The sequence below is a fragment of the Quercus lobata genome, chromosome 4 (assembly GCF_001633185.2).
Source record: "Quercus lobata isolate SW786 chromosome 4, ValleyOak3.0 Primary Assembly, whole genome shotgun sequence".
Taxonomy (NCBI): Eukaryota; Viridiplantae; Streptophyta; class Magnoliopsida; order Fagales; family Fagaceae; genus Quercus; species Quercus lobata.
Genome location: NC_044907.1, coordinates 87,194,025 through 87,218,431, shown reverse-complemented (window position 1 = coordinate 87,218,431; position 24,407 = coordinate 87,194,025). Strand labels below are relative to the sequence as shown.

Below are 24,407 nucleotides of genomic sequence, written 5' to 3'. Positions count from 1 at the left end.
TTCTATTTCCTTATCAATTTTTTATTATCACCTCGAATCATATCTCTCTCTTCCTAAACCAAAAAACACTCCCCTCATTGTACAATTGTATTTTTGTACAATGATACATAGAATGATGTGGGTGTATTTTGGAGTTGATTGGAAAAATTTGGGACATAATGCTATTTTACAACAACTAATGCAAGTGCTCTTACAATAAAATTAATTTAAAAGGAGGAAAGATTTTTTGAAGAGGAAGCCAAATATAAAATAATAAAAAACAATTTTCAATTTTTTTTCCTTAGGGTCCTAGCCCTTTTAGGCCCCCACCTAGATTCATTCATGTGTTTCGATCAGGTCAATTGATGGAAAAAATTGGGCAAGTATTTTGGCAATACTATTGCCAAAATTCACATCTCTCCTCATTTCTTTGGATAACTTTGAACAGTGCTTATATCACAAATAAACTTCATTTTATACAATATTTAGTCAAAAGACTCAGTATTTTAGTCTATTCAGTTCAGTTTGGTCCATTTTGGTCCACTGTAGTCCTTTGGTTAGTTCAATCCACTTTGGTGATGCTTTGGGAGTAGAAGTTTATGAAGAAAGAGGAGCTTATTTATTACCAATTATATCACATTATCATCGTAACATTGGTAAGTTCTTTATATAATTATATTTTTCTTATATATATTATTAAAGTCTTGTATTTTTTTTTTTATATAAGTGATGGATTTACAAAATATCTCGTTTTATATAATAATTGAATGGAAAATGTATATATTTCCTTGAAAAAAAAAAAAAAAAAACCCTTAACAAGAAGGGTTTGGGTTGTATTGACTATATTTCGTTAGAAAATAATCACATTATTTTAAGAATGTATTTGGATTCGGGATTAACACTAATAAGTTTCATTTACTATTTTCATTTTTCGCTTAACAAGAAAAAAAAAAATCATTAAATTTTTCTGCTTATCACGCTAGTTTGCGACTAGTTGATTTTAAGATTTAGTCCTTTAAAAGCACTGTCAAGTGAACCCAACACTCCAGATAGTGTAATGACCACTATTTTCCTCCAAAACAACCATTGTTCAAAAGAGAAGATATCTCATGCATCAAACATATGCATATTCTCTCTCATGATAAGTAGATTTCACACAATTGTACAGTCTACATACTATGAGAAGGAGAATATATATATATATATATATATATATATGTATATATATTGTTGCTTGGAAGGCACGAAACAGACACTTGCAGAGCGGCTCCGGCCCACCTTTAATATAGCCCCATGACAGAACTATGGAAATTACAAAATGACAAGACAGTGGTGCTTATATGCCTTAAGGTGAAGAAAGTAGGTGTGAGTGAGTGGATGTGCTTGGAGAGTTGATTAGTGGGTGGTGCAACAAACTGGAATTGGTGAAAGTAACGCTGAACCAGGCCTGCACAATTACATTTGGATTCAAAGGAAAAGAAAACTCAAATAAACACAAGCATGGGGATTCCCATGTGGCAACTATTAGTTGATTTTAAGAACTTCAGAAGCTATGACTTAGGCGCTACTTATTCCAGATCATGCCGGTAGTGTTTCAGTCTTTTTTTCTTCTTTTTCTGGAACAAATAGCACACTGACCTTTATGTGGAAACAGTGACCCCCAAAATTTTCATGGAAATGACACGATCCCTCTTTGAGCTTTAAGATTACCATAACAAATACAATGAGGTTAATATAATTTTGGGGACCATTGTTGTTTCCTTATACCTCAAAGGAGGTTAATATAATTTTTTTTTTTTCTTTTTTGGTGGATGACATTATAGCGGTGAGAACTGATTATTGGGGAAGACGGTACCTCCTATGTCTGCTAGCCCAATGGAGCGGCAGTGGGTTGAGGTTCAAAATGGGGGTGAATACTGAATACATAGGTGTGTGTAGCAGCAATGAAAGCAGGGATTGTTGTCTTTCATAAACTCAAAACAACCTGAGCTTGGTGAAGGCAGCTAGGGATGCTTAATTCACTGAAACCAGAAACCCCTCACGTTTAATGGCAGTGCAAGACTAGTTATGTGAATTGGATGTAGGATCATCTTATGTGCACTAAATCCAGTTAATTGGATAGATAAGTTGTAAGCCAGTTTAGCTGCTAAAATCAATAGACACTGTACTAAAGATCTAAGAGCAAATCCTGCCTTTACCCAGAATGCCGGAATAAAATTGCAACAGTAACTTTAGTGGCGTAGTTTTCAGTGATGAAAACAAAATCGTGAAGACAAAATATAAACGTAATCCGGAAGTTTACTGCACCCTTGTTTATTACAAGACGGTATTGCTCAATTGTGATTATATGGGTAATGAGGTCACCATAGTTTCAAAGGGAACATACATTTTTCCAGTAGGTCCATTGATGGGTTTGGGAAAGCTATTGGATTTGCATCTTATGGGAGAAAGACCTTATTTTGATTCAGAAAGGACTCTTTAACTGATACATCATATTATCTGCGGAATTTGAGCAATTATATGATTTTTGCATATGGAACTAAAGCTTAGAAAATGGATATCAAACATGAATATCCAACTAAGAACTACAAAATGAGTGCTTATGAAACTGAAGAAAATAAATTTTCCCTTTATAAATATATGGAAGGAGTTTACAAATACAAAACAAAAGGCGGATTTGAAAAACTCCCTATAATTTAAACCCCCCACCCCCCCAAAAAAAGGTTGTATCAAATACACAAACCTCCCACTTTATGGTAGGCAATCTTACCCTTAATTTGTTTTGGAAAGGCTGATTACCAGCCAATTTACAATCTCCCAATATAAATATAGTATTTCTTTTTAAAATATAATCAGATACAAAACTGGGCACTTTCTCTCAAACTACAAAACCATGCATGATATGAGGCTTCTGTCAACAGTTGCTAGCTCTATTCACGGCTCACCAGCTGACAGACATCCAAACTTCAGCGAATTCGATTTGAATGCAGCAGTTAGCATCCTCAGTTGATTGATTACACCTGGGTAATCCACTGGCAGATTTGACACTTGCCCATTATTGGCCTTCAGTCAATTCAACAAAATACTCCAATGCATGCAGCTGTGCACATCCCAGGTGGCTTGGCTTTCACAAGGGAGCAACTAATATCTTTCCAAAAGACCATCATTTTTACATGCAAGGAACTGTAATTATGATGGACTAGAAGTATTTCAACATCTGTGGAGTGGTGCAGGATATATGTCCAATGGTTGATATCGCAACCGATCTTTGTGTGGCAATGGTCCCTCCTAAAAATTTATACAATGAAATAGTATATTGCTAAGCATTCAAAACTGACTTCAATATAAATGAGATTCTGAATGTGTATGTGTTGGGGAAAAAGAAGAAAGCAATGGTCTGGAACAAAGACATTGAGGAATCATCACTTTGTTGAGGAATTGGTAAAAATTGGAATGTGAAGGAAAATAAAACAGACTCCAACATCCAATTCAACCTTTAAAGAGTAAGATGCATATTGATCTTCTGTATAACTCTTAAATAATCTTCACCTTGCCAATCAATTTAAATTATGCATCAAGCAACTTGAATGAGTATAAGCAACAGAGACATTTTCTATTAACGATGTCCAGATAATAACTGATCAGCATGGGGAGGATATTTAGCATTTAAGATCATTTGGAACTTTTATGGGAAGTGTGAGTGGTGTTTTCATTCATTTCTTTTTCTTGGAAAGTTTGGGGGGGGGGGGGGGGGGGGGGGGGGAGTGTTATCATGTCTGTTGCCAGAATAAAAAGAGAAGTACCTGTTCCAAGTTTATCTGGAATGGCTTTACAAAGTCCTCAAACATTACTGGAGATAGGGTCTTCAATTTCTCTTCAACTTCCTAGAGAAAGAAACAACACAAAATGGTTATTTTATTGGGAAAAGTATACAAGATGTTTAATTAGTTGCAAGAAATAATATCGAGTTCATTCATGAGGTTTCAATTTGGAAGGAAGGTAATGAAAAGCAATTGGAAAAGGTGAGAATGCAGGAGCTTGTCTTTATCTATCATTGACATAAATATGCTATTAGGCTTCAAAAGATGCAATGTTGTCTGGGATTCTAATAATAAATAAAATTTTGAACCAAATTCAATAGATGTACTTCAATGTAAGATTCAACCCTGCCATCTTTTCGAACCATTATGAATTTGAAAATCTTCTCCCCGCCCTTTTTCATACTTTCGTGGCTTTTGTCATTTCATAGAAAAGAACCCTGCACTCTAACATACTGTTTTCAACTGGTATATTTAGACATAACATTCTTTTATCCTCAAGTAATCATTTTGCGTAGTAATAGTCTGATAGGTTAAGTGATTAAAAAAAAAACTGAAAGGGAAGGAGGTCTACTCCATTATACTATCCAAAGCCCCAAAATTTGTTCTTAGATCACATTGCAGTCACAGTGAAATATTTAAGGGTATTTGTTAGGATACCAATCCAGTTATCCTCGACTTTTCCAGTAGTTCATTTGTGATCAGGTCCAGAATGTGAATGTTATCCCTCAAGCCACGCATAGCAAGTTCTTCTGTTTCTTCAATGTACTGCAACCATCATCAAATCCACTAAATAAATTTATGAGAAAATATAAGGGTAAAAGGATCACATAGAAATAAGAAATGAATAAGCATTTCACATGCATTGCTTCAAAAATCAGAATATTTACTGTTTTGTTTTCTTTACAAAAAGTCAGCTCTCAGATAGCAATACAGAGGCTGGTTTTTCCTAATGTCATCCTGCACTAAATTACTACTAAGTTTGAAGGTTGTATTTTTAAACTAGTAATCAAACCAAGAATGCAAAAGCATTTGAGATCTAGACAAAGTTGTCATTTTTCTATAGAATTACTTCTGCACAAGGAATTCACACTTTTTCTTTAATTCTTTTGACATCAAAATATGCATTAGCACGTGTGGGAATCAATGTATAATTGGCAGCCCTCAGAGTTACATACAGAAGGAGGTTAAGCAAAACAGTGAACTTGCATCAATGCACTGCCACCTGCCAATTTCATTGTATGAAGCTCAAAACAATGATGCAAAAGGAAACAAGCACAATTACCCTTGTTAACTCTCTACTAAATAGTTCAGAAACTTCAAGAGTCATATTGGCTGGAATCACTTGAGGGTCATCCCACTGACATCACAAAAAAAAAAAAGAATAAGAAGAAAATTTACTGATGAAAAGCATTGTCAAAAATTATATGAGATGGTATGCAACCATAAGCTATTTCACTTGCAACTTTGGAGAATGAAGTACATACCCTGTATCTTATCAACTCGGCATCTGGACTATCTGGCCGATCCATCAATCCAACTCTTTTTGTTAAAGCAGTAAGCCCCAATCTAGAATTTTGAGGACTTATTACCATTTCTCGAGCAATCTGAAAAACAACTTGAGTTAGAGAAGGGATTAGGAGATTGAAACCAAAAATTTTATTCATTATTACTCAATGATAATTAAAAAATAACTAAAAACCAATATTTGAGACAAATTTAGCTAAAAGCTATTGCAAAGAAAAGTTGCATGTGAGGAGATTAACGATTATCTACATATCACAAAATGCTCATTGCACCTAGTTTTGTTAATTGTTTGCAAAGAGGATAATCTTATGGCCTTTTTTTTCTTTTGTCAACACTACATCTATAAAGAAGAAAATGTCTAAGAAACTAGAAAGTGGGATGTATCAATCATCAAGGTGAGACCACTTTGCAGCGTTTATGCAGCAACCAGGCCTACAGATGTACAAAAAATAACTTTTACATGAGTAAAGTATCATAGATAGAGTTGACTGATAAAGGAGTTTCCAGTACAAAGAGAATGTTAATATAGTATGACCCTAGATATGACAAATACTTGGGTCATCTTTCCCGCTGCATCTTTTGACACTCTTGGTCTTGAGTCCAGTTAATGGCCAACTTGAGACTTATTAGTCATGATGCATTTTTCTAATACATGAAAAGATAGGCTTCACTCAAAAGTATGATTCAACAAATGAAACATTTAAAAGTAGAATCATAACTTCTTTTTTTGTAGATGGTAGGAAGGACCAAGGTAATTTGAAATTGTTAGAAATTTAATGGACATGAAAATGTATGAAAAGGTACAGTGATAATATATACTGACAGAAAAATCTTTAAGCCATTTATAGTTCTTGTACTAGCCGCTCCATTGTAAGACTTGCAATTTAACTAGCTAGAAATCCTCCATCCCTTTGGTTCCTAATCCATATAGTTCATCTTTCAGCCCAAATCCGGCATTAAAATAAAATAAAAGAGCAAAGAAAGAAGCAAGAAGTATGTTGCTAAACGAGCTATCACCCAAAAATCATGACAGATTGACATGGCCGTGGTAATACAGTTACTCAGGATTGATTCTCCTAAGTTACACACAAGTAACAATGGTTACCTTTGTTATTTTCTCTAGATCATCCCTTCCTCCATCGGTTACGTCATCCCCAAACACAACACGTTCCGCACAACGTCCACCATGAGCCACCACCATTTGCATCTGCATGTAGCCAAAGGTTGTATAACCTTGGTCTACCATATCTTCTCGGGGATAGAACACAGAGATTGCAGTTTCCTGCTCATGTTAATGAAACCCTATCAGAAGGCAAATCCTCCAACCTAATCTCAAGGCACGACTAAAGTCCATTTCTGTAGCCAGAAATCTTACCTTGCCACCAGGCAGGAGCTGAGAAAATGCATGCCAATCAAATCGAGGAAACAAATGGGCCAATACTATGTGACCAGCCTCATGTACAGCCAGCAGTCTTTTCTTCTCGAAAGACACCTATTAAAAATTATGCAAGTCCCACGATCAAAAAAGTACAACATGACATTGATAAGAGCACATACAAAATAAAAAACAAACCCAATGCTAACAGACTTACACTTTCTTCGGATTTCTGCTGCTCCTCCTCCGTAAGAAGTACACCCATACCCTCAAGTAATTGTTTATCTAGCACATCAACAATGTCTTCCTGAGAGATCTTGGAGTGTCCTTTCCTCACCTGCAACAAACAATGAAATTTGTTTAACCAAAATAGAAGGTAGCCTACCATTCAACTCATAATTGTTACTAATTAAATGCATGAAAGATTATTAAAGGATGCTCCAAAGTTACAGTTCAATCTAAAAGACCCAGATAGTCACAAAAATCATAAGCATGAGAAACAACACTTTTTAGAGAGTCATGTATCAAATTCCCACCAACAATGAACCTTTCAAGATGATAAGACGTTCACCAAACATACTCTACAGCAATGGTGTCTTCTTCTTTTTTTGCTACAGTAAGTTGAGGGACTCTCTCCATCGAGAGAACCAGAAGTGCCACTAAGCCAAGAAGCTATTGGTGTCTAAAGGGTTGAGATTGTGACACCGGATTGAGAATGAAAATGTCAGAGCATCAGCACATATGATGAAAATGTATTTACATGTGTGCACACAAATCAAGGTAATAGCTTGAATGTTAAAATTGAACTAATTAGGAGGATATGAGCAGGTAAAGTCCACTTAGAGTAAGCCCCAACCAATTAAATTTTAAGGGGGAAACATTAGATTATACACATGTATTCATACCATAATCAAAGCTATTTGATCTATTGCATGCATAAGATATTTTCATCTTTTGTAATGACATAACTCTAAAATAATTTCTGCTCTTTGAATTGCAAAGTCAAAGAAACATGAAGTCTACTAAAAGACTTCCCATAACATAGTGGTATAAGAGAATACCTATTGCAATTAATAATATGAAGTTCAACAGTTTAACTTACCGACATTATTGCTGCTTCATTGACAAGATTTCGTATATCTGCCCCAGAGAAACCAACAGTACGGAAGACAAGCTGTAGAGAGGAAAAAAAAGTGATTATATAAATCCAAAAACTAAATTAAATCTTTACATACAATGAGAACTACATAAATGAGCATCGCATGTAAGAGACTGAGCAATCAGTTCATTTTAGACATCTGGGAACACCTACATATTTACAAAATACTACCTCACAAAAAAACCTGAATGAGACTACCATCAAACAAAACAACAAAAATCCCCACCTTCCACCCCCCAACCCCCCCAAAAAAAAAAGAAAAAGAGTGGATAAAAATCATGGAAAACATCAAAAAACAAAACTATCTAGGTTTTTTGGGGAACGATCATTACCACAAGTATATTGGCCAATGGTCCAATATTGAGGTGCTTTGAAGGTGATATAACAACAACCAATCCTTAGCCTAAACTTTTGGTGCTTTGAAGACGATAATGACAAGAAAAACCCAATCAATAAAAACACTTAAAACAATGACATCAATAAGCTATATTCAAAAGAAACTGCACGCTGATAAAGCTGCACAATCAAATCTTGATATGTTTTCCTGTGTTAGAATAAAACACTATTTTTCAAAATGATGACACAACGTTGAAACAATGGCTCCTTTACTCCATAGGTGAATATTAATGCAGTCATAATATTGAACTCCACTAAAGATGTCGAGTGGATAACAGCAATTTTCTATAAATTTTTTACCTTTTGGGAAATATACCTACACAGCTCCCTATATTCCTTTTGTCACCATTAATTTATTAAACATCCACCATAATCTTGATTCATGTGCATCCAATTCCTTAATAATCCCATTACAGACTCTTTACCCTTTTTTTGAGAATAATAATGTAACCTCTTAACTCTTAGTATTTGAATTCACAATCCATGCAATTCTAAAAGATAAAGCTTTTAAGAACAGATAGGCCTTTGTTCCAAGTTAAATCTGAAGGCCAATTACAGACATAGGGCCTACTGAAAGCCCAATTCTCTCTAAACCAGCTTGAGAATCAACAAAATGAAAACTAGAGAGAAAATGAGGAAGAAACAGGAGAGAGTAAGAAGTGGAAAAAACCATGATACTATTTTTGGCAATTTAGCATCAACTAGGACTACCCACGTTGCTATTTAAGGAAATAGCAAACATAAAAACATTTCATCCCATTTTGTTGGTCAGATTTAGAGAATCCAACTTTTTAAGCGAACATTGTTTAATGCTTTGTCTGTTAAATAAAAAGTTACAAGTTTTCAAAACTACCCTAGCTAATTTAAACTTTAATTTAATAGGGGTATTGACTTTCTAAATAAAGTAAGGAAGATTGTCATTATTGTGTTCATTGACTATTCAAAGATGACTATATTTTGGGACAACCCAAAAAGGAAAAAAGGACCAACAAAATGGATTGGGAACAATATAAAAGGAAAGAAGGCTGGGAATTTTGAACAATGATCTCAGTAATTAATTCACACTTTCCTACCAACTTAAAATTTAATTATTACAAAATTCAACATTCATGTTAAAAACAAAGAGAGCATATAATGTAACAATAGGATTTTCAAAATATTAATACAAAAAACATTATCAAGTGGCGTAATGTTGATAAAGTATTACACAACGTATAACTCAATCTTGACCCTATATTTCAATTACAACTCGTTTCCCCTATATCTATAAAACAATTCATGTTGATTATTGACTTTGGTATTTGTGGTGTTCGGGGTGAGTTGGGTAATGATGACATTGGTAATTTGGTACATACTATGCTTCAGTGTTGCAGGAGGAAACCAAATTCATTTTGAAATAGGTTTTGGAATGTGATTTCATTGTGCCTAGTGTGGACAATTGGGAAGGAAAGAAATTGGGGAACATTTGAGGGACATGAGATTTCTATTGAAAGGCCAAAGGCTGCAGTTATCAGCACTTTGCTTTCTTGGCTGATGCTAGATGAGTCCTGACTGCCTAATTTGCATCATGTTTTGAATACATTGTACTCTTAATTCTTCTCTTGAGTATACAACCTATATGCTTAATCTGTTAGCCTAGATTGTTTTATAATTCAAATTTTTGTAATACAAAGCAACCTGAATCAAATAGATAACATCACAAAATTCTGGTATAGGTAGTGGTGGCCCAACAATTCAAAGCTACTACAATGATACAATCTCCCCAGCTCCTCGCTAGATTGAAAAGGTGATACAATCTCCCCTGAGGAAGATGGTGATATTTAGAAGGAATTCAATACTGATTTGTAACTATCCGATGATTTAGGGGGCATAGCAAAATAGGAAGACAGAATGGCCAAAGAAAGAACATGAAGTAGCTTTTGTAAGAATCAAGTGGTGAATATGACAGCAGCTTTGCTAGCAAAGAAACTAGCTTATATGTTGATGAAAGGTATTGACTTCTAACCTGATCACTGGTATAGGATCTCATTTTTGCCAACATTAATATACAAAAGCTGATTTTTCTATTGAGCTCTAACTTAAATGGCACCTCACCCCTTTAAAATTATAGGGTGGAGGGTGAGCTTATTGGTTCAAAACCCACCACATGCATAGCTTCCCAATAAAAACTGCAAAAAAAAACATTATTTGAAGCACTTGCTAATGACATTAACATTTGAGAACCACCAGTGCACCCCAAAATAGTCATATGGAGTTTCTATGCACAGGGCAATTGAGCTGATTTAATCAAAGTTGCACCGACACAGACATGGGTACGGATACAGGGGTATGACAATTTTTGAAAAATAAGGGTACGACACGGCGTGGGTACGGCAATTAATTATATTTAGGCATATTTTTAAATATTTTTAGACATAAAATACGTTTATGTCTAGAATTTAAATTATGTAAGAACTACAAATAAGTAAACTAAGAACTACAAATAAGTAAACTAACACCCAAAGTAGTACAATAATTCACATAAAATGTTTAGAGTACAAACCAAAAGTTTTATTTTTCATTTATTTTTTTATTTTTTTAATTTATTTATTAATTTATTTTTTTATGAATATGTTTAAAATTGTAAACATGTATGGATTCTTCAAAAATGATATCCCTGACCCTTCGGTCCACGCAAACAAAAAATACGGGGCCATTAACATTTTGCTTTTGGGCCCATTTTCTTACCTCATGGACTGACAGACACAGGCCCACAGTCCATCAAATAAAAATTAAAAAAAAAATTGACAGCCTCAATTTTTTTTTAAACTCAGCAAAGACAAAGTTAGATTAAGATTAGTGCAGTACAGCTGTACAGCACGCAGTAGTACAAAAGAAGAATAAAAAGCCAGAAACTAATTGTTTAGTCTGTAGCATTAAAGACTAAACACTGAAAGAAACAGACATGTACTAGTGGCAGTGGTTGCTAGCTTGGACTGGAGCCGGAGCCGGAGCCGGAGCCTGGAATGGAGCAGACAACCACGAACTCACAGTGACGGTCAAAGCCATGTGGAATTCTGTTATAGTTGTGGTATTTAATCAAACATGCTGTGTCGGAGCCGCGTTGGCGCTGTGTTGGAGAAGCGAAAAAAAGAAAAAAGAAAAAAAAAAAAGACACCACTCGGACACTGGAGTCCGGCAAGTCTTACCGGTATCAATGTCCGACACATGTCAGACACCGGTACTTTGCCAAAAATGGCGTGTCGGTGCAACCTAGGATTCAATACCATGCATAAGTATCTTATGCTTACTGAGCTCAGTGCTCATTAACCCACAGTGACAAAATACCAATAGAATCAGCAGAGTTTTGTTTATGCTACTTCATGTTCTTTCTCAGACTCCTTTCTTTTATGAGTAACTCATTAAAAAGAAAGACACAATAGAAGGGTGCAATCCTAGTGCTTGGGAAGTATCTTTCTCTGACCCATTGTGTTGTCAACAGGCATTTTTTAAACCATAAAAAAATAAAAATAAAAATAACTGCACATACAGTAAGTAATTGCATTTACTCAAACAAGCCATAGTTGCAAGTTAACAGTTTTCATGTGAAAGCAGAGTCCACTTCACTGCACTGAGGTGCAGACAACTGCTAAGATTCTTCTATTTGGTCTCCTTTTCCTTTAAAATCTTAGCCCTAGCCCCTGCGGTCTACATTGAATTATATTACTGTTTAAATCTGGCTTACCAAGAATCTAGTAAGGAAAAAAAGAAGAAAAATTTGTATCAGCTTGTAAAATTACCACAAATTGATCAAGCCAATAAAGAACATGACAAAATGGCCAGTTAGGTAATGTCGGTCGGGTTTTTTTTTCCGCGGGTGGGGGGGGGGGGGGGTGTGGGACAGTAATATGCTCCTTGTTAAATGTGTTAACTTATAACCAAGAAACACCAAACACTTACTTTTGCAAAGTCCACATCTTCTGCAAGTTGCTTTCCTGCGCTGTGAACACCAAAAATTTGCACTCGTTGCTTTGCATCAGGCAGACCAATATACAAACGACGGTCAATACGTCCAGGCCGAACAAACTCAAGGTCCAATTCATCTGGCCTATTGGTAGCACAGATGAAAATCACAGCTTGTCTAAGTGAGAACCGATCAACGCCAGTTCTTTCCTTCCTAGACATGATAAAGAGCTAAATGTGAAAATTAATTTTACAGGGAAAAAAGAAAACCTAAAAGGGTAGCATAGATTAAAATACAAGGTAAACAACACAAAAAAGGTAAAATACAGAATTAAGAACAATTAACTGACTTCCACAAAGCCAACAAATAAAGGCAAAAAGAGCAGGTTATAATTAATTCCACTATATGAGAAACTAATGGTCCCAACGTGCTTTAGGCTTAGTAATTGTTATATACTTATATCAACATAAACTAGCCATTACCTTTAAAAAAAAAAAAAAAGAAAAAAAAACCCTAGCCATCGAATCTTTAGATAACCCACAACCTATGAGACTTAGTAAGTGCCAGCACCTATCTTTCACAAACCAGAGTCTTTACCTCCCACAATAACAAACCGATAACAAATGTCATGGATTGTCAAGGTCACTCGACATACAAGGATTATCCAAACTACAGTGTTGGCATGTCTTTAGTAAAAAAAAAGACAATGAATCCTTAAAAGAAGAAGAAGAAATGCAAGGAAGAACTCCACATTCTTCAAGACAAGACAAGACAGCTACGTTCCAAAAGCAAAAGAGGTGTTACACAACGGTACTCAGAACAAATAGACCCCATTCAAAAAATGACCACCCACCCCCCCAAAAAAAAAAGACCTCTTGAATGTTAAATGGCATCTCCTCTCTTAGTCATGAAAATTTGAATTTTCATTAGCTGACCTAGCCACCTAAACTCCCACCCAATGGATATAGATAAGCACACACCCTTAAAGAAAACTTCTAGACCTGCTATAATAGCAGAGTCAACTGCAACCATCACTGAGGCCAAACCCATGCTGGAAGCCTCCTTTATAGGCTTCAAGAAGGGCTAGAAATTGTATTAGCACAATATACTGGCTGCATAGAAAGAGCAAGCACAACCTTCCCTAGTGATCCGTCTAAAGATCCATCTGACAAAAGTTACCACGAAAACCCGTCATAATATAAGTTTCTGAATAGCCTTCAGAAGTATTTTTCAGGAAACGAGAAGACTGCAAACAGGCTAAATTAATACACTTACTCCCCATCAAGCTGTCCAATCAGAGCCTCAAACGTTGCCCTTCTTCGAGGATCCTTTCTTGCATGCCTTCCAGCAATAGCATCAATTTCATCAACAAATATGAATGAAGGAGCCTGTACAGAGTGAAGTGGAATATAAAAAACAAAACAAAATTAACAGTAGTGAAGTGGAATATAAAAGACAACAAAATTAGAAGAAAGAAACATGAAATAAAGGAACAAAAAGAATGCAAAGAGAAGGATGAGGCATCCTTCAGAGTTGAAGAGAAGAAATGGAAAAGGAGAATAAAGACAATAAAAAGATACAAAGCTTTAAGCCATTGAAGTATTTTCTAATTGATGCTCAGAAGTAACACTCATTTTGGCTTACAAGTCCGCTTCCAAGTTAGCTGACCCTATCTCATTACCAGTAGAGAAATCACCCCAAGTCCATAAACGAGCACCCCATGGGACTAAGTGCTCTAGCGCAGCTACAGTGTAAAATTACAATATTTGAACACTATCCCATGCTAATAGAAGATAGTTATGATTGTGCCAGGGGTATTCATGTCTTCATAAACAGAAACTAATTATTTTTTTTTGATAGGTAATAACAAACTTTATTGATAATAAAAGTACAATGAATTTACAATAGTAAACTCACTGCACAGAAAAGAATACAAACCAATCAAAAAGAAAAACTAACAAAAATAAGGAATTCAAACAAAGAATGACAATGCGTAAACCCCCAAATACGGGACCACTCAAACAAAGTCCTAAGTAGTAAGGACTTCACACAGTCTACAAGTCTCTCAGTTTCCTCAAAAGTTTGGGCATTGCGCTCCTTCCAAATTAATCACATAAGACACACTAGAACCATATTCCACACATTTGAAGTGTGACTCCCCAACCAATTCCATCATGCAGAGAGAAGAGAAACAACATTCTTCAGCATCACCCACTGAACCCCAAACAAACGAAGGGCTTCACTCCACAAGGTATGAGTATACTTACAATGGATCAATAAGTGATCCACAGTTTCCTCTTCACATCGACAAAGGCAGCACCAATTAACAAGAGGTAAATTCTTCTTAACAAGGTTGTCTATAGTAAGAATCCCACCCCTAGCAGTTGTCCATAAGAAGAAAGCCACCCTTTTAGGTACCTTAACACACCAAATGCTCTTCCAAGGAAAAGACACCAACGGGATTGCTAGCAATGAAAAATAGAAAGAGTGCACATCAAAAACACCACTACGATTCAATTGCCATATCATGGTATCATCACTCCCTCTAGGTAGTTTGGATGAGATATGCGCAAGAAAATCATAAAAGATCCCTGTCTCCCAATCTTGAAAAGCACGATGGATGCTTAAGTTCCAGCTTCTACTACTCCCATCCAATGCACACTCAACCATATCAGAAATCATAGCTGCCTTATCCACAGCAATAGCAAACATTGCCGGATATAAATCCTTCAAGGCAGTAGGGCTACTCCAAGGGTCATACCAGAATCTGATACGAAAACCCTCACCCGCCGCACACAACACATGACCAAAGAAGCTCTCAGCCCCTTTCCTAATGTTCTTCCACATACCACATCCATGCGTCCCTCTAACAACTCTAGTACACCATCCCCCACTGGTCTCCCCATACTTGGAAGCTAGAACTTGTCTCCATAAACATGTGACCTCATTCCCAAATTGCCATAGCCACTTTCCAAGCAAAGCTTAGTTAAACAGCCCAATCTTCCGGATCCCCAAGCCACCTGCCTCCACTGGCCATACAACTTTCTCCCAAGCAACAAGTGAGAATATAAAAACATCATTAGATCTCCCCCAAAGGAAATTCCTCTGAATCATCTCTAATCTGTCCGCCACATGTTGTGGAATAGTGAACAAAGATAAATAATAAGTAGGGAGACTTGATAAGGTACTCTTCAATAAAGTAAGTATACCCCCTTTTGACAAATATAACTGCTTCCAACCTACGAGCCTTTTTCCATCCGTTCAATGATAGGGTTCCATATTGAGGAATCCTTATAATGTGCCCCCAAAGGCATACCCAAATAAGACATTGGTAAACAGCCTACCTTACAACATAAAATACGAGCTAGGGCATCCAAATTCCCACAATCTCACTCTTACCAACATTTACTTTCAATCCTGTGATAACTTCAAAGAAGATTAGAACCATACGAATATGTAATAATTGTTCCTCGGAAGCATCACAAAAGAGAATAGTATCATCAACAAACAAAATGTGAGAGATATGCAAACCTCCACTTGTATTATGGCTTGCTTGGAATCCACTGAGAAAGCCTCCATCTTCTGTCCTTTTCAACAACCTACTCAACACCTCCATTACCAATAAGAATAGGAGTGGAGATAAAGGATCCCCTTGGCGAAGACCACGAGAGTTGCCAAAGAAGCCAGCTGGAGACCCATTAACAAGCACTGAAAAACGGGCAATAGAAATACACATCTTCATCCATCTCCCCCAATTCTCCCCAAAACCCATCCTCTCCATAAGGTAAAATAAGGCACTCCAACTCACATGATCATAAGCCTTCTCAATATCCAATTTAATAATCACACCCAGAATACCACTCTTCAATCTACTGTCCAAGCATTCATTTGCGATTAGAACAAAGTCAAGAATCTGTCTTCCCCCAACAAAAGAATTCTAGGAGTTGGAAATAAGTTTATCCAACGCACAACGTAGTCTATGTGCCAAGACCTTTGAAAGTAGCTTGTACAAACTACCCACAAGGCTAATAGGGCAAAAATCTCTAATATTGACTGTACTAAGCTTCTTGGGTATCAAATACAAAAAGGTGGCATTGAGAGATATTTCAAAGATACATTCTTTGTGGAAGTCTGCAAAAAAAGCCAAAATCTCCTTCTCAAGAACACATCAGCATTTTTGAAAGAAAGCCATAGTAAAACCATCTGGACCGGGGGCCTTATCACCCTTAGCCTCCCGTAGGGCTGCAATGATCTCCTCCTTCTTAAACTCCCTTTCTAAAGTAAGCCTATCGGTTTCATCCAAATTGGCAAACTCTAAACCATCAATAGTGGGCCTCCAAGATTCGGTTTCCTGGTACAAAGACTTATAAAAACCCACCACTTGATCCTGAATGGCAGATTCATCCTCATACAAAATGCCCTCAACCTCCACAACTCTCATAGCATTTGTACGTCTATGAGAATTAGCAAGCCTATGAAAAAACCCAGTATTATTGTCACCTTCTTTTAAGTACAAAGCCTTCAATTTCTACCTCCAAGAAATCTTCTCCAAAGAAGCTAAATATTCAATATCAGCCTTTATCTCAACTCTTCTTGCACTATCTGCCGGTGACAAAGATTGCATCCCTTCTCTCAAATCTAAGTCCAAAAGCTCAGACAGCAAGCATTTTAAGACTCTCAAACTTGCAAACTTTAATGTGAGCAGATGCAAGCCCTCATCACAAGTTTGCAAGCTCTTAACGAAATAACAAAATAGTGGGTAAATTATAGAAAAGGAAAATATAACAAATTCCACAAACTACAGAAGAACAGGAGAAATGACTATTGATTTTGGGTGATTCCAACTATTTGACGCAATTGCAACAAACCAAAAAATGTTAAAACTCATTCAAAGCATGAAGATGCTAGGACTGTATGCCCAGTAAATTAGACTAATAAAGGAATCAGAATTATCTGAGTATCTACCCTTTTTTTATAAGCCAAGAATAATTTTAGTCAAAAAGAAGAGGAGTAACTCAAGTATACAGGAAGCATACAAGAGGTCCTCCTAAAAAATTACTCTAAAGTTTAATCAAAATCAAGAAAATTGGCTACTTTTTATTATTAAGTAGCAAGAGCTTTAAGGCATTAGGACTTCAAATGTGAAAAATCCCCAACTTCTAGCTTGACGATTTTTGATAAAAATATAATTTTACTCATAGTAATAAATGACACAAAATAATGCTTTTGCAAATTATAAATGAGAGAATGCTTACATTTCTCCTGGCAATAGAAAACATCTCATTGATCCTTGCTGCACCACTTTTTTCACTATCTGTAAACTCTGCTCCGGAAGCAAAAACAAAGGGCAACCCACTTTCCTTTGCCAGTGTCCTTGCAAAGAGAGTTTTCCCCGTTCCAGGAGGTCCAGAAAGAAGAACACCCTGTTGAGAACACAGTCATCATAAACTATCATACTATTACACTTCTATAAATTATAGGACAGATCAAATAAAAGAAGTCTCTATCTTTATAATACTAGAAATAGTTACCCGAACAAATTTCACGCCTTTTTCATAATACTGCATGGGATTTCCCATATAAATCATTAACTCATCGAGAAGGTCCCAAACATCACCCCCTAATACCACTTCCTTATACATTGAATTTGTGTCACCAACATCCCCAACTGGCTGGTTGAGTACAAAAAGTATGAGAATTTGAGGATTTTTATAAGAGATAAGCAAGGAAACAACAAATGCAGAGTTAAAGATATACCAGTATGAAATTTTCTGCATAAGCCATGTCAAAGAGCTGGTTATACTTTTTATATAGGAAACGCTTAGAAGTGATGCTTAGAAGCATCACAGACTCCCTTATAAACCACAGAATCAATATTCCAGGCAGTAATGCCATCACAACTTTCAGAAAGTAATGGATCTGACGCTTTTGAAGGAGATCTACTTCAACTCCAGAACTGGATATAATCTCAAACAAATGAGGGTCTAGTGGAATATCGACCTATCAAGTATAATGATCAGTAATTATAAAAGTAGGAATGATATGTTTCAGATCTGGTAGTAAAAACAACAGCAGCAACCATTAGATGGTAGACTTACAACATATTCTAATGGGAAACCTTCTTTCATTGTCACATACAATCTCTTTAGGTCCTCGGTAAAAACAACAGCAGCAACCTGTCCAAAAAGAGTCCACTGGATCAGTAACTGCATACCTACTTACATTATTAAATGTTTGAACTGCACTAGAGAATGAAGTTTTTGAAAGGTGTCAAATTAACATTTGAATTGACTTTATTTTACATCATTAGCATTTGAAGTCAAAAGCTTGACCAGGATGAGTGTAGATCCTAAGGCTCAATTCCACACGATTATCATTGCTTGTACAGTAATGCAGATAGTATTTCAATATATGATTCTGCATCAATTGTCTATACAATCTGACTACCAAGGGTGCGGACAAAAGAGGGGGGGGGGGGGGGAGATGGGGTTAAATATGCACATATGTACATGGATCATAAAATCTCATCTAAACCAACTGGTGGATAAAAAGAATTGAAATTTCATGCAATACCCAGCAACAAGACAGCAATGAACCCACAAAGAAGAGAGAAAGAAAAAAGTGAAGGAAAATAACACTTTTACCTCAGAGCAATCGAGTTTGTGAAGAAAGTAAGTATAAGGAAGTTTAGGACGATACCGCCACCATCTCTTGGATATCCATAGTGCTCTGGTTCCTTGTGTTTCCGTGACCTTTTCCACCACATCCTTGCGAAGACTTTTTTCAACCTCTTTCATGTCAAACTCTACCACATATTTGGCATTTATGGAATCTAATTGCTCAGCTAACTTTTCTTTTTTGAGGATCTCCTTCCATGTATTAAGTCTTTCACGCCATGTTCCTTTACTTTCCTCTGCCAAGCAAGACGAGAATGAATTGGCTGTTAGGAATCAAACAGTCCATACATCAAAACACTATACAGAGGTACAATCCTAGGGAAACTAAGGGTCCATTTGGATACAACTTATTTTTATTGAAAACTGAAAACACTATAGCAAAATAATTTTTAAATGTGTGAATAGTGTCGTGAGACCCATTTTTAATGAAACAATTGTTGAAAAATGAAGTCTGTGGGTCTTGTGAACAGTGAATAGTCAACAACTGCAGCTAAAAAAAAAAAAAGAAAGAAAGAAAGGAAATGTGATGTACAAAACGCAGACGCGCAATTCAGCCGGATCCAAACAGTCACTAACAATCAACTTTAATGATTTTACAATAATAACAATGTTAAGTTTATCTTGAAGGCAGCCTAAGAGTGACATGCACAAATAATGATAGATCCACTAATTTTGTGGAGAAGTTTCAAAAGAATCATGGCTGCTCATGCATAGAGGAGTTTGAAAATGAACACTGAACTAGGTGGATGAGCTAAAAGTCTAAAAAAATAACTGGGTTCAACAATGGCCTGACACAAAGTCTTATATTTCCCCTTTCTTCTTCTTCTTCATCTATATTATGCACTCAATTTAGATCACCAATGTCAGTCTATATATGTATCTCGAGCACTAAGAATGGTTGTTAAAATCAAAATCCTACAAGGAATGGTAGAAGGGTCTTTTAGATTGGATCGAGAATCATAAGATTTTAAGAATCATCAACATAGGTAATAAAATCTTCTTTTAGTAGAAAATGAGAATGATAATCTGTAATTAATTAAATTTATCTTAAAATATAAATAAGTTTTAACTATAACACATTGATGATAACCTACACTAAATGAAATAAATTTTAAAAAGATAAAAGTAGATATCATTAAATATAAATAAGTTTTTAACTATAGAACATTACAACAATAGTATCTACATGTGTTTTATTTTTAAGAGAATCAATTAAATATAAGTTAACTAATCATTCAATTGTATTGCCTTCATTCTCTTATGTGCTTTTGATATGTCAAATGGAGAGAAAAGAGTTTCAAGACAACAGAAGATGACAATTAGATTTAGTAAGAAATTTTAATATCTAAGATGTCAATTAGAGCTAAAGATTTATCTTAGAGAAGAGATGAATTTGTTTCAATAGCTGATTTTTTTAAGTTTAGCTTACATGTCCAAACAATTAGCTATAAATATGTCAAACAATCACGATCTTACCAATCCCATGATTTGGATCTTGATCTTACTAATTAAATATTCTAGTGCAATCCAGAGCATTTAACAATTCTAGGATGGAAGGATCTTAAGATCCTACCATCCATAACGGGATTTTACAGTCATGGAACTAAGTGATTCCTTTAAATGTCTCTATCTACTTTGCAACAAATAAATTTAAAATAAACAACAGAATATGAAGTGCATCACAAAAAATGTGGACATTATTCCCTTTGTATGTAAAATCATTGTTCCATATTATCTTTCTCAATAAAGCTTGAACCTTTATGTGATGGTAAGTGCCTTCCAGCCAAAGCCGCATGTCGTACATTTGAGTTTTGGAATTAGCCTCCCAAAAGAAAATTTTGGGGGTAAGGCTGCCTAACCCATAGAAGTGGAACCTTTGCACACAGGGTATGGCCTTTTTTCACTATGATCTTTCTCAATATATCAAAAAGCTCATGCATTTTAACTTCTTATCAAATCCTTATGGATATCAACATAGGAAGAATATTTGCAATCAGAACAAACTCATAAGTCATAACAAACTAAGATATACAGCACTAGTCCCAAAAGCTTAAAATGATAGCAAATGGTGAATCTAATCACTTAAATATTGTTCTAACATACCGAATGCAAAAGTCAAAATGTATGAGCAAGAAAGAAAAGAGAGAATATGTAATGTGGCCTTATCCCAAAGTACACAACATTTTAAGCACACACATGCACTAAGATACTTAACTAACCCAAAATTTGTAATCAGAACAAACTAAGATTATACTTAGATAAACTATCATTTGTCCCAAAAGTTTAAGACAATAGAAATGTTAAATTCAATGATTATTGGTTTTGTAATTAAAAGTACACGGTTTTGTCACCTCTCCAACTATCTCCCCATTATGTAGGATTTTATTGGCCCAAGCACTTATTTGTTGAGGAGAAACTGATCCACTTCGAAGTTTTTGAAGTTTATACCAATCGATCATAGAAGAAAATTTCTTATTCATTCCGATTAAGCTTCCTTCCTATTCATCTGGAAGTTCTTCTCAGATGATAAGAATGTTGAATTCAATCACTTAAATGTTATTCTAACATACTGAATGTAGATCAAGAAATATTGAGCATGAAAAAAAAAGGAAAAGAGAGAACATATAATGTGACCTTATCCCAAAGTATACATCATGTTACGCACACACATGCACTTGGATACTTGACTAACCCGAAATGCTCAAGTCTTCCTTCAGTTCCTTCTTTTCTTCTGCATTCAGTTTGACATCACTGTCAATAATTTGCTTTACACTGTCCTGAGGACGCTCCAGATCATCATCCCATGCATCCTCTCCAACATAAGAACTATCATGAACAAGTGTTCCATCAGGTCCTTCAATAAACTTCTTCATTTTCAGGCCCTTCGGCATTGTCTTCCTCCATTCACTCTTCCTAAACCTGCAAAATTATAAGGAGAATCTGAGGCACTGAAATTAAACAAGCACAAGTGACAAACATCCTAAATTTCTTTGTTCTTATTCCTTTTCATTCTCATCATTTGCAATCTGAGCCATCACATTCTACCATTTATAATAGGGCAAAGATCCACCTCTTTCTAAATATTAGCAGTTGTTAATCTCAAACAAGAGGGAGGAGAATGAGGGGCAAGGGAGGACTTGAATACGCCTTGATGGATTGGGCCGATTGGCTTTATTTTCTTCTTATCTTTTGTTGGACAAAGATTTTAGAGAAATAGCTTTTGCCTGAGTTGTATTGCTTAATCTAATGTTACTCTCAAATCCCAAGCCATCTGCCATCTATCTATTAGGTGTAAGCAAACTACCCAGTGTAATCAGGTGTATTTAAGCTTTCCTAGGACGAGTTGGGTTTGATTAGAAACTCTATGGTCATTTAGCTGGTGCCTGGGTTGAGTCATAAATCCATATATTGATTGAGATTGCCATAGTGTGAAAACTCATAAAGGAAGAAAATTTAAAATTTTTCATTAAGTGAAGATAACTTCATTAATGAAAGATCAGAAGGATTCACTTAGTTAACAGGATGTATGCAAAAGTATTCTAAGATCTAAGGAGGAGATTTAAACTTGAATTCTAATCCTCATGTAATCAAGATGGAGTAGTGGAGTTGTTTCTTATTGTCTAATCACAAAATAATAATAACTTCACCAAGCTATTAGCATCTTGTCATGTCATTAGAATACAAAGAAATTGATTGCATCTGTGGATAAAGTAAAAAATTCACTTACTTTCTAATATTGCTAGGAGATGGCTCAGGAATCAATGCCTCCATGTAAGCCTCTGTTAACTCCTTTCTTTGGCGATTTAAGATAGGAGCTCGAATTGCCATATATATTCCTTTGTAGGAAACTATTGCAACAAATATATAGAGAATTAAGGCACCAATTCGTTTAGGCTCCCATGTTTTGATATCCTAGAGAAAGGAGAACAACCATATCATTATCCACTTCATAAAAATTATATACAGATTGGAGAAAACTTCTCATAAGGTAAACTAGGACAGGCATTGTCCACCATTACAATCTCAAAAGGCAAATTTTCCTCGTCTTGAAACATTTGAGGATCTTCATAAGGTGACCAAGATTCAAGGATGAACATTGAATACACAAGTGCAAAGAATTTTTTTTTTTTAAACCTTTAAAACAAGATAACACTGAAGAAACCACAAACTTTAATTCAATTTGGAGTTGTTCCAATTCGCTTATAGAAAGGTTTATGAAGCAGTGTCAGGTCTGTTGTCAAACTTTGCATTACATGCCTTCCAATTTCAAGAAACAAGTGGGGGAACAAAAGGTGAAGAAGAAAGAAAAATGGTAGCTGACATATATGTCCCAAAATATCCAAACTTAACTAAATTTCTTTGAAAAGGGAAAAATTTTCATCCTATGTGCCATGCTAGGAAGCATGGACATTGGTATGGGTACGACATGGTGATACAAGCAATTTCTGAAAAATTATAACAAGGACACAGCGGGTATGACACCTCACATAAAGTGTATGTTCTTCCTAGGTGCCATTTATTGTTGCATCCTTGCATATACTTAATAATTACATGCAATGCTCAAAATTTTCCATTTCCACCAAGTTCATATATGCTATCCTTATCTGTATTAGTGTGCACACTAACAACCAGCTAATATACAATGCCCCAACAGTTCAGAAGAAAGTACTCAAACTTGTCCCTTTTCTATCCTTTTCCTGCAATTTCTTATCTACCAAACAGAAATTAAAACAAAAGGGTCTCAAAGTGCAGAATTACCTTCCAACGCTCCCACCGATTCCAACTCACAAATTCAGGCACTAACTCAGTCCTAAACCGTTCCAACTCACCCCGACCTTTGCTGACCCCTTCCTTTGCTCGCCCCACAAACTCACCCACCTTCACATTGGCATCTTCCAAGTCAAACCCAGTTTCCTTCTTCACTGACTCACCGAGTTTCGACCACAACCGCTCCGAGCCACGCCGGACAGACTGAGTCAGCCTCAGCCATGAAAACCCATTAGACCCATTTGGGTTTGCAGAAGCTAGAACACGAAAATTGGGTCTGTGGTGGGAATTTTTGGACCTGGGGTTCTTAGGAAGCTTGAGAAGAATGAGAGTTTGAGAGTTGGGTGTGAGTGGAGCTGAAGAAAATAAAAGTGGGTTTGGTTTGTATGGGACCGTAAGCTCCATCTTTAGTTTGGATTGGTGGAACTTGATAGATTGAAGAAGACAGTGTTTGTTAAAAGAAAGCAGCAGTGTGTCTATGTGTTGTGTTTTGCTGAAGACTGTGAAGTAGTGGATTTTAGTACTGTTTTTGGGGTTTTGGGGTTTATCTAATTATCTGTGCAGCTTGTTTATAATTTAGATTTTTCCTTTTTTTAAGAAAAAAAAAAAGGTTTGGAGAAGATTTAAAAAAAAAAAAATTGAGAAAAAAAATTTAATATAAGGTAAGATTTTTTATTATTGCTATTAAATATAAGCTAACACTTCTTTCTCAAAAATAAAAAAAAAAATAAAAAGCTAACACATTTTTTTTCACCCTATAATTTAT

General features: G+C 35.7%; 1 protein-coding gene across 2 annotated transcripts; it reads right to left on the bottom strand.

Annotated features, from left to right (window-relative positions):
- Positions 1–2,609: 2,609 nt before the first annotated feature.
- Positions 2,610–24,174, bottom strand: LOC115984371 (ATP-dependent zinc metalloprotease FTSH 12, chloroplastic). 2 transcript variants are annotated; one of them, XM_031107400.1, is made up of 19 exons: positions 23,633–24,174; positions 22,602–22,786; positions 21,567–21,793; positions 18,842–19,110; positions 18,296–18,373; positions 17,955–18,197; positions 17,729–17,869; positions 17,453–17,620; positions 13,473–13,585; positions 12,194–12,410; positions 7,802–7,873; positions 6,917–7,036; positions 6,700–6,816; positions 6,430–6,606; positions 5,285–5,404; positions 5,083–5,157; positions 4,458–4,565; positions 3,783–3,863; positions 2,610–3,267 (listed from the first exon to the last, which is right to left on the bottom strand). In XM_031107400.1, exons 1-19 carry the CDS (start codon positions 24,044–24,046, stop codon positions 3,190–3,192), a joined length of 3,003 nt encoding a protein of 1,000 aa, XP_030963260.1. In that variant the 5' UTR covers positions 24,047–24,174; the 3' UTR covers positions 2,610–3,189. The 2 variants fall into 2 exon arrangements, with proteins under 2 accessions (XP_030963260.1, XP_030963259.1); XM_031107399.1 differs by having other exon boundaries at positions 18,842–19,137; positions 23,633–24,167.
- Positions 24,175–24,407: the final 233 nt, after the last annotated feature.

Coding starts and splice junctions, on each gene's coding strand:
- LOC115984371 (XM_031107399.1), bottom strand. CDS start 24,046: ATGGAGCTTACGGTCCCATACAAACCAAACCCACTTTTATTTTCTTCA. Junction 12,411..13,472: donor ATTGGACAGCTTGATGGGGA/GTAAGTGTATTA, acceptor TATCATGTCTAG/GAAGGAAAGAACTGGCGTTG. Junction 7,874..12,193: donor AAGATGTGGACTTTGCAAAA/GTAAGTGTTTGG, acceptor TCCTCTCTACAG/CTTGTCTTCCGTACTGTTGG.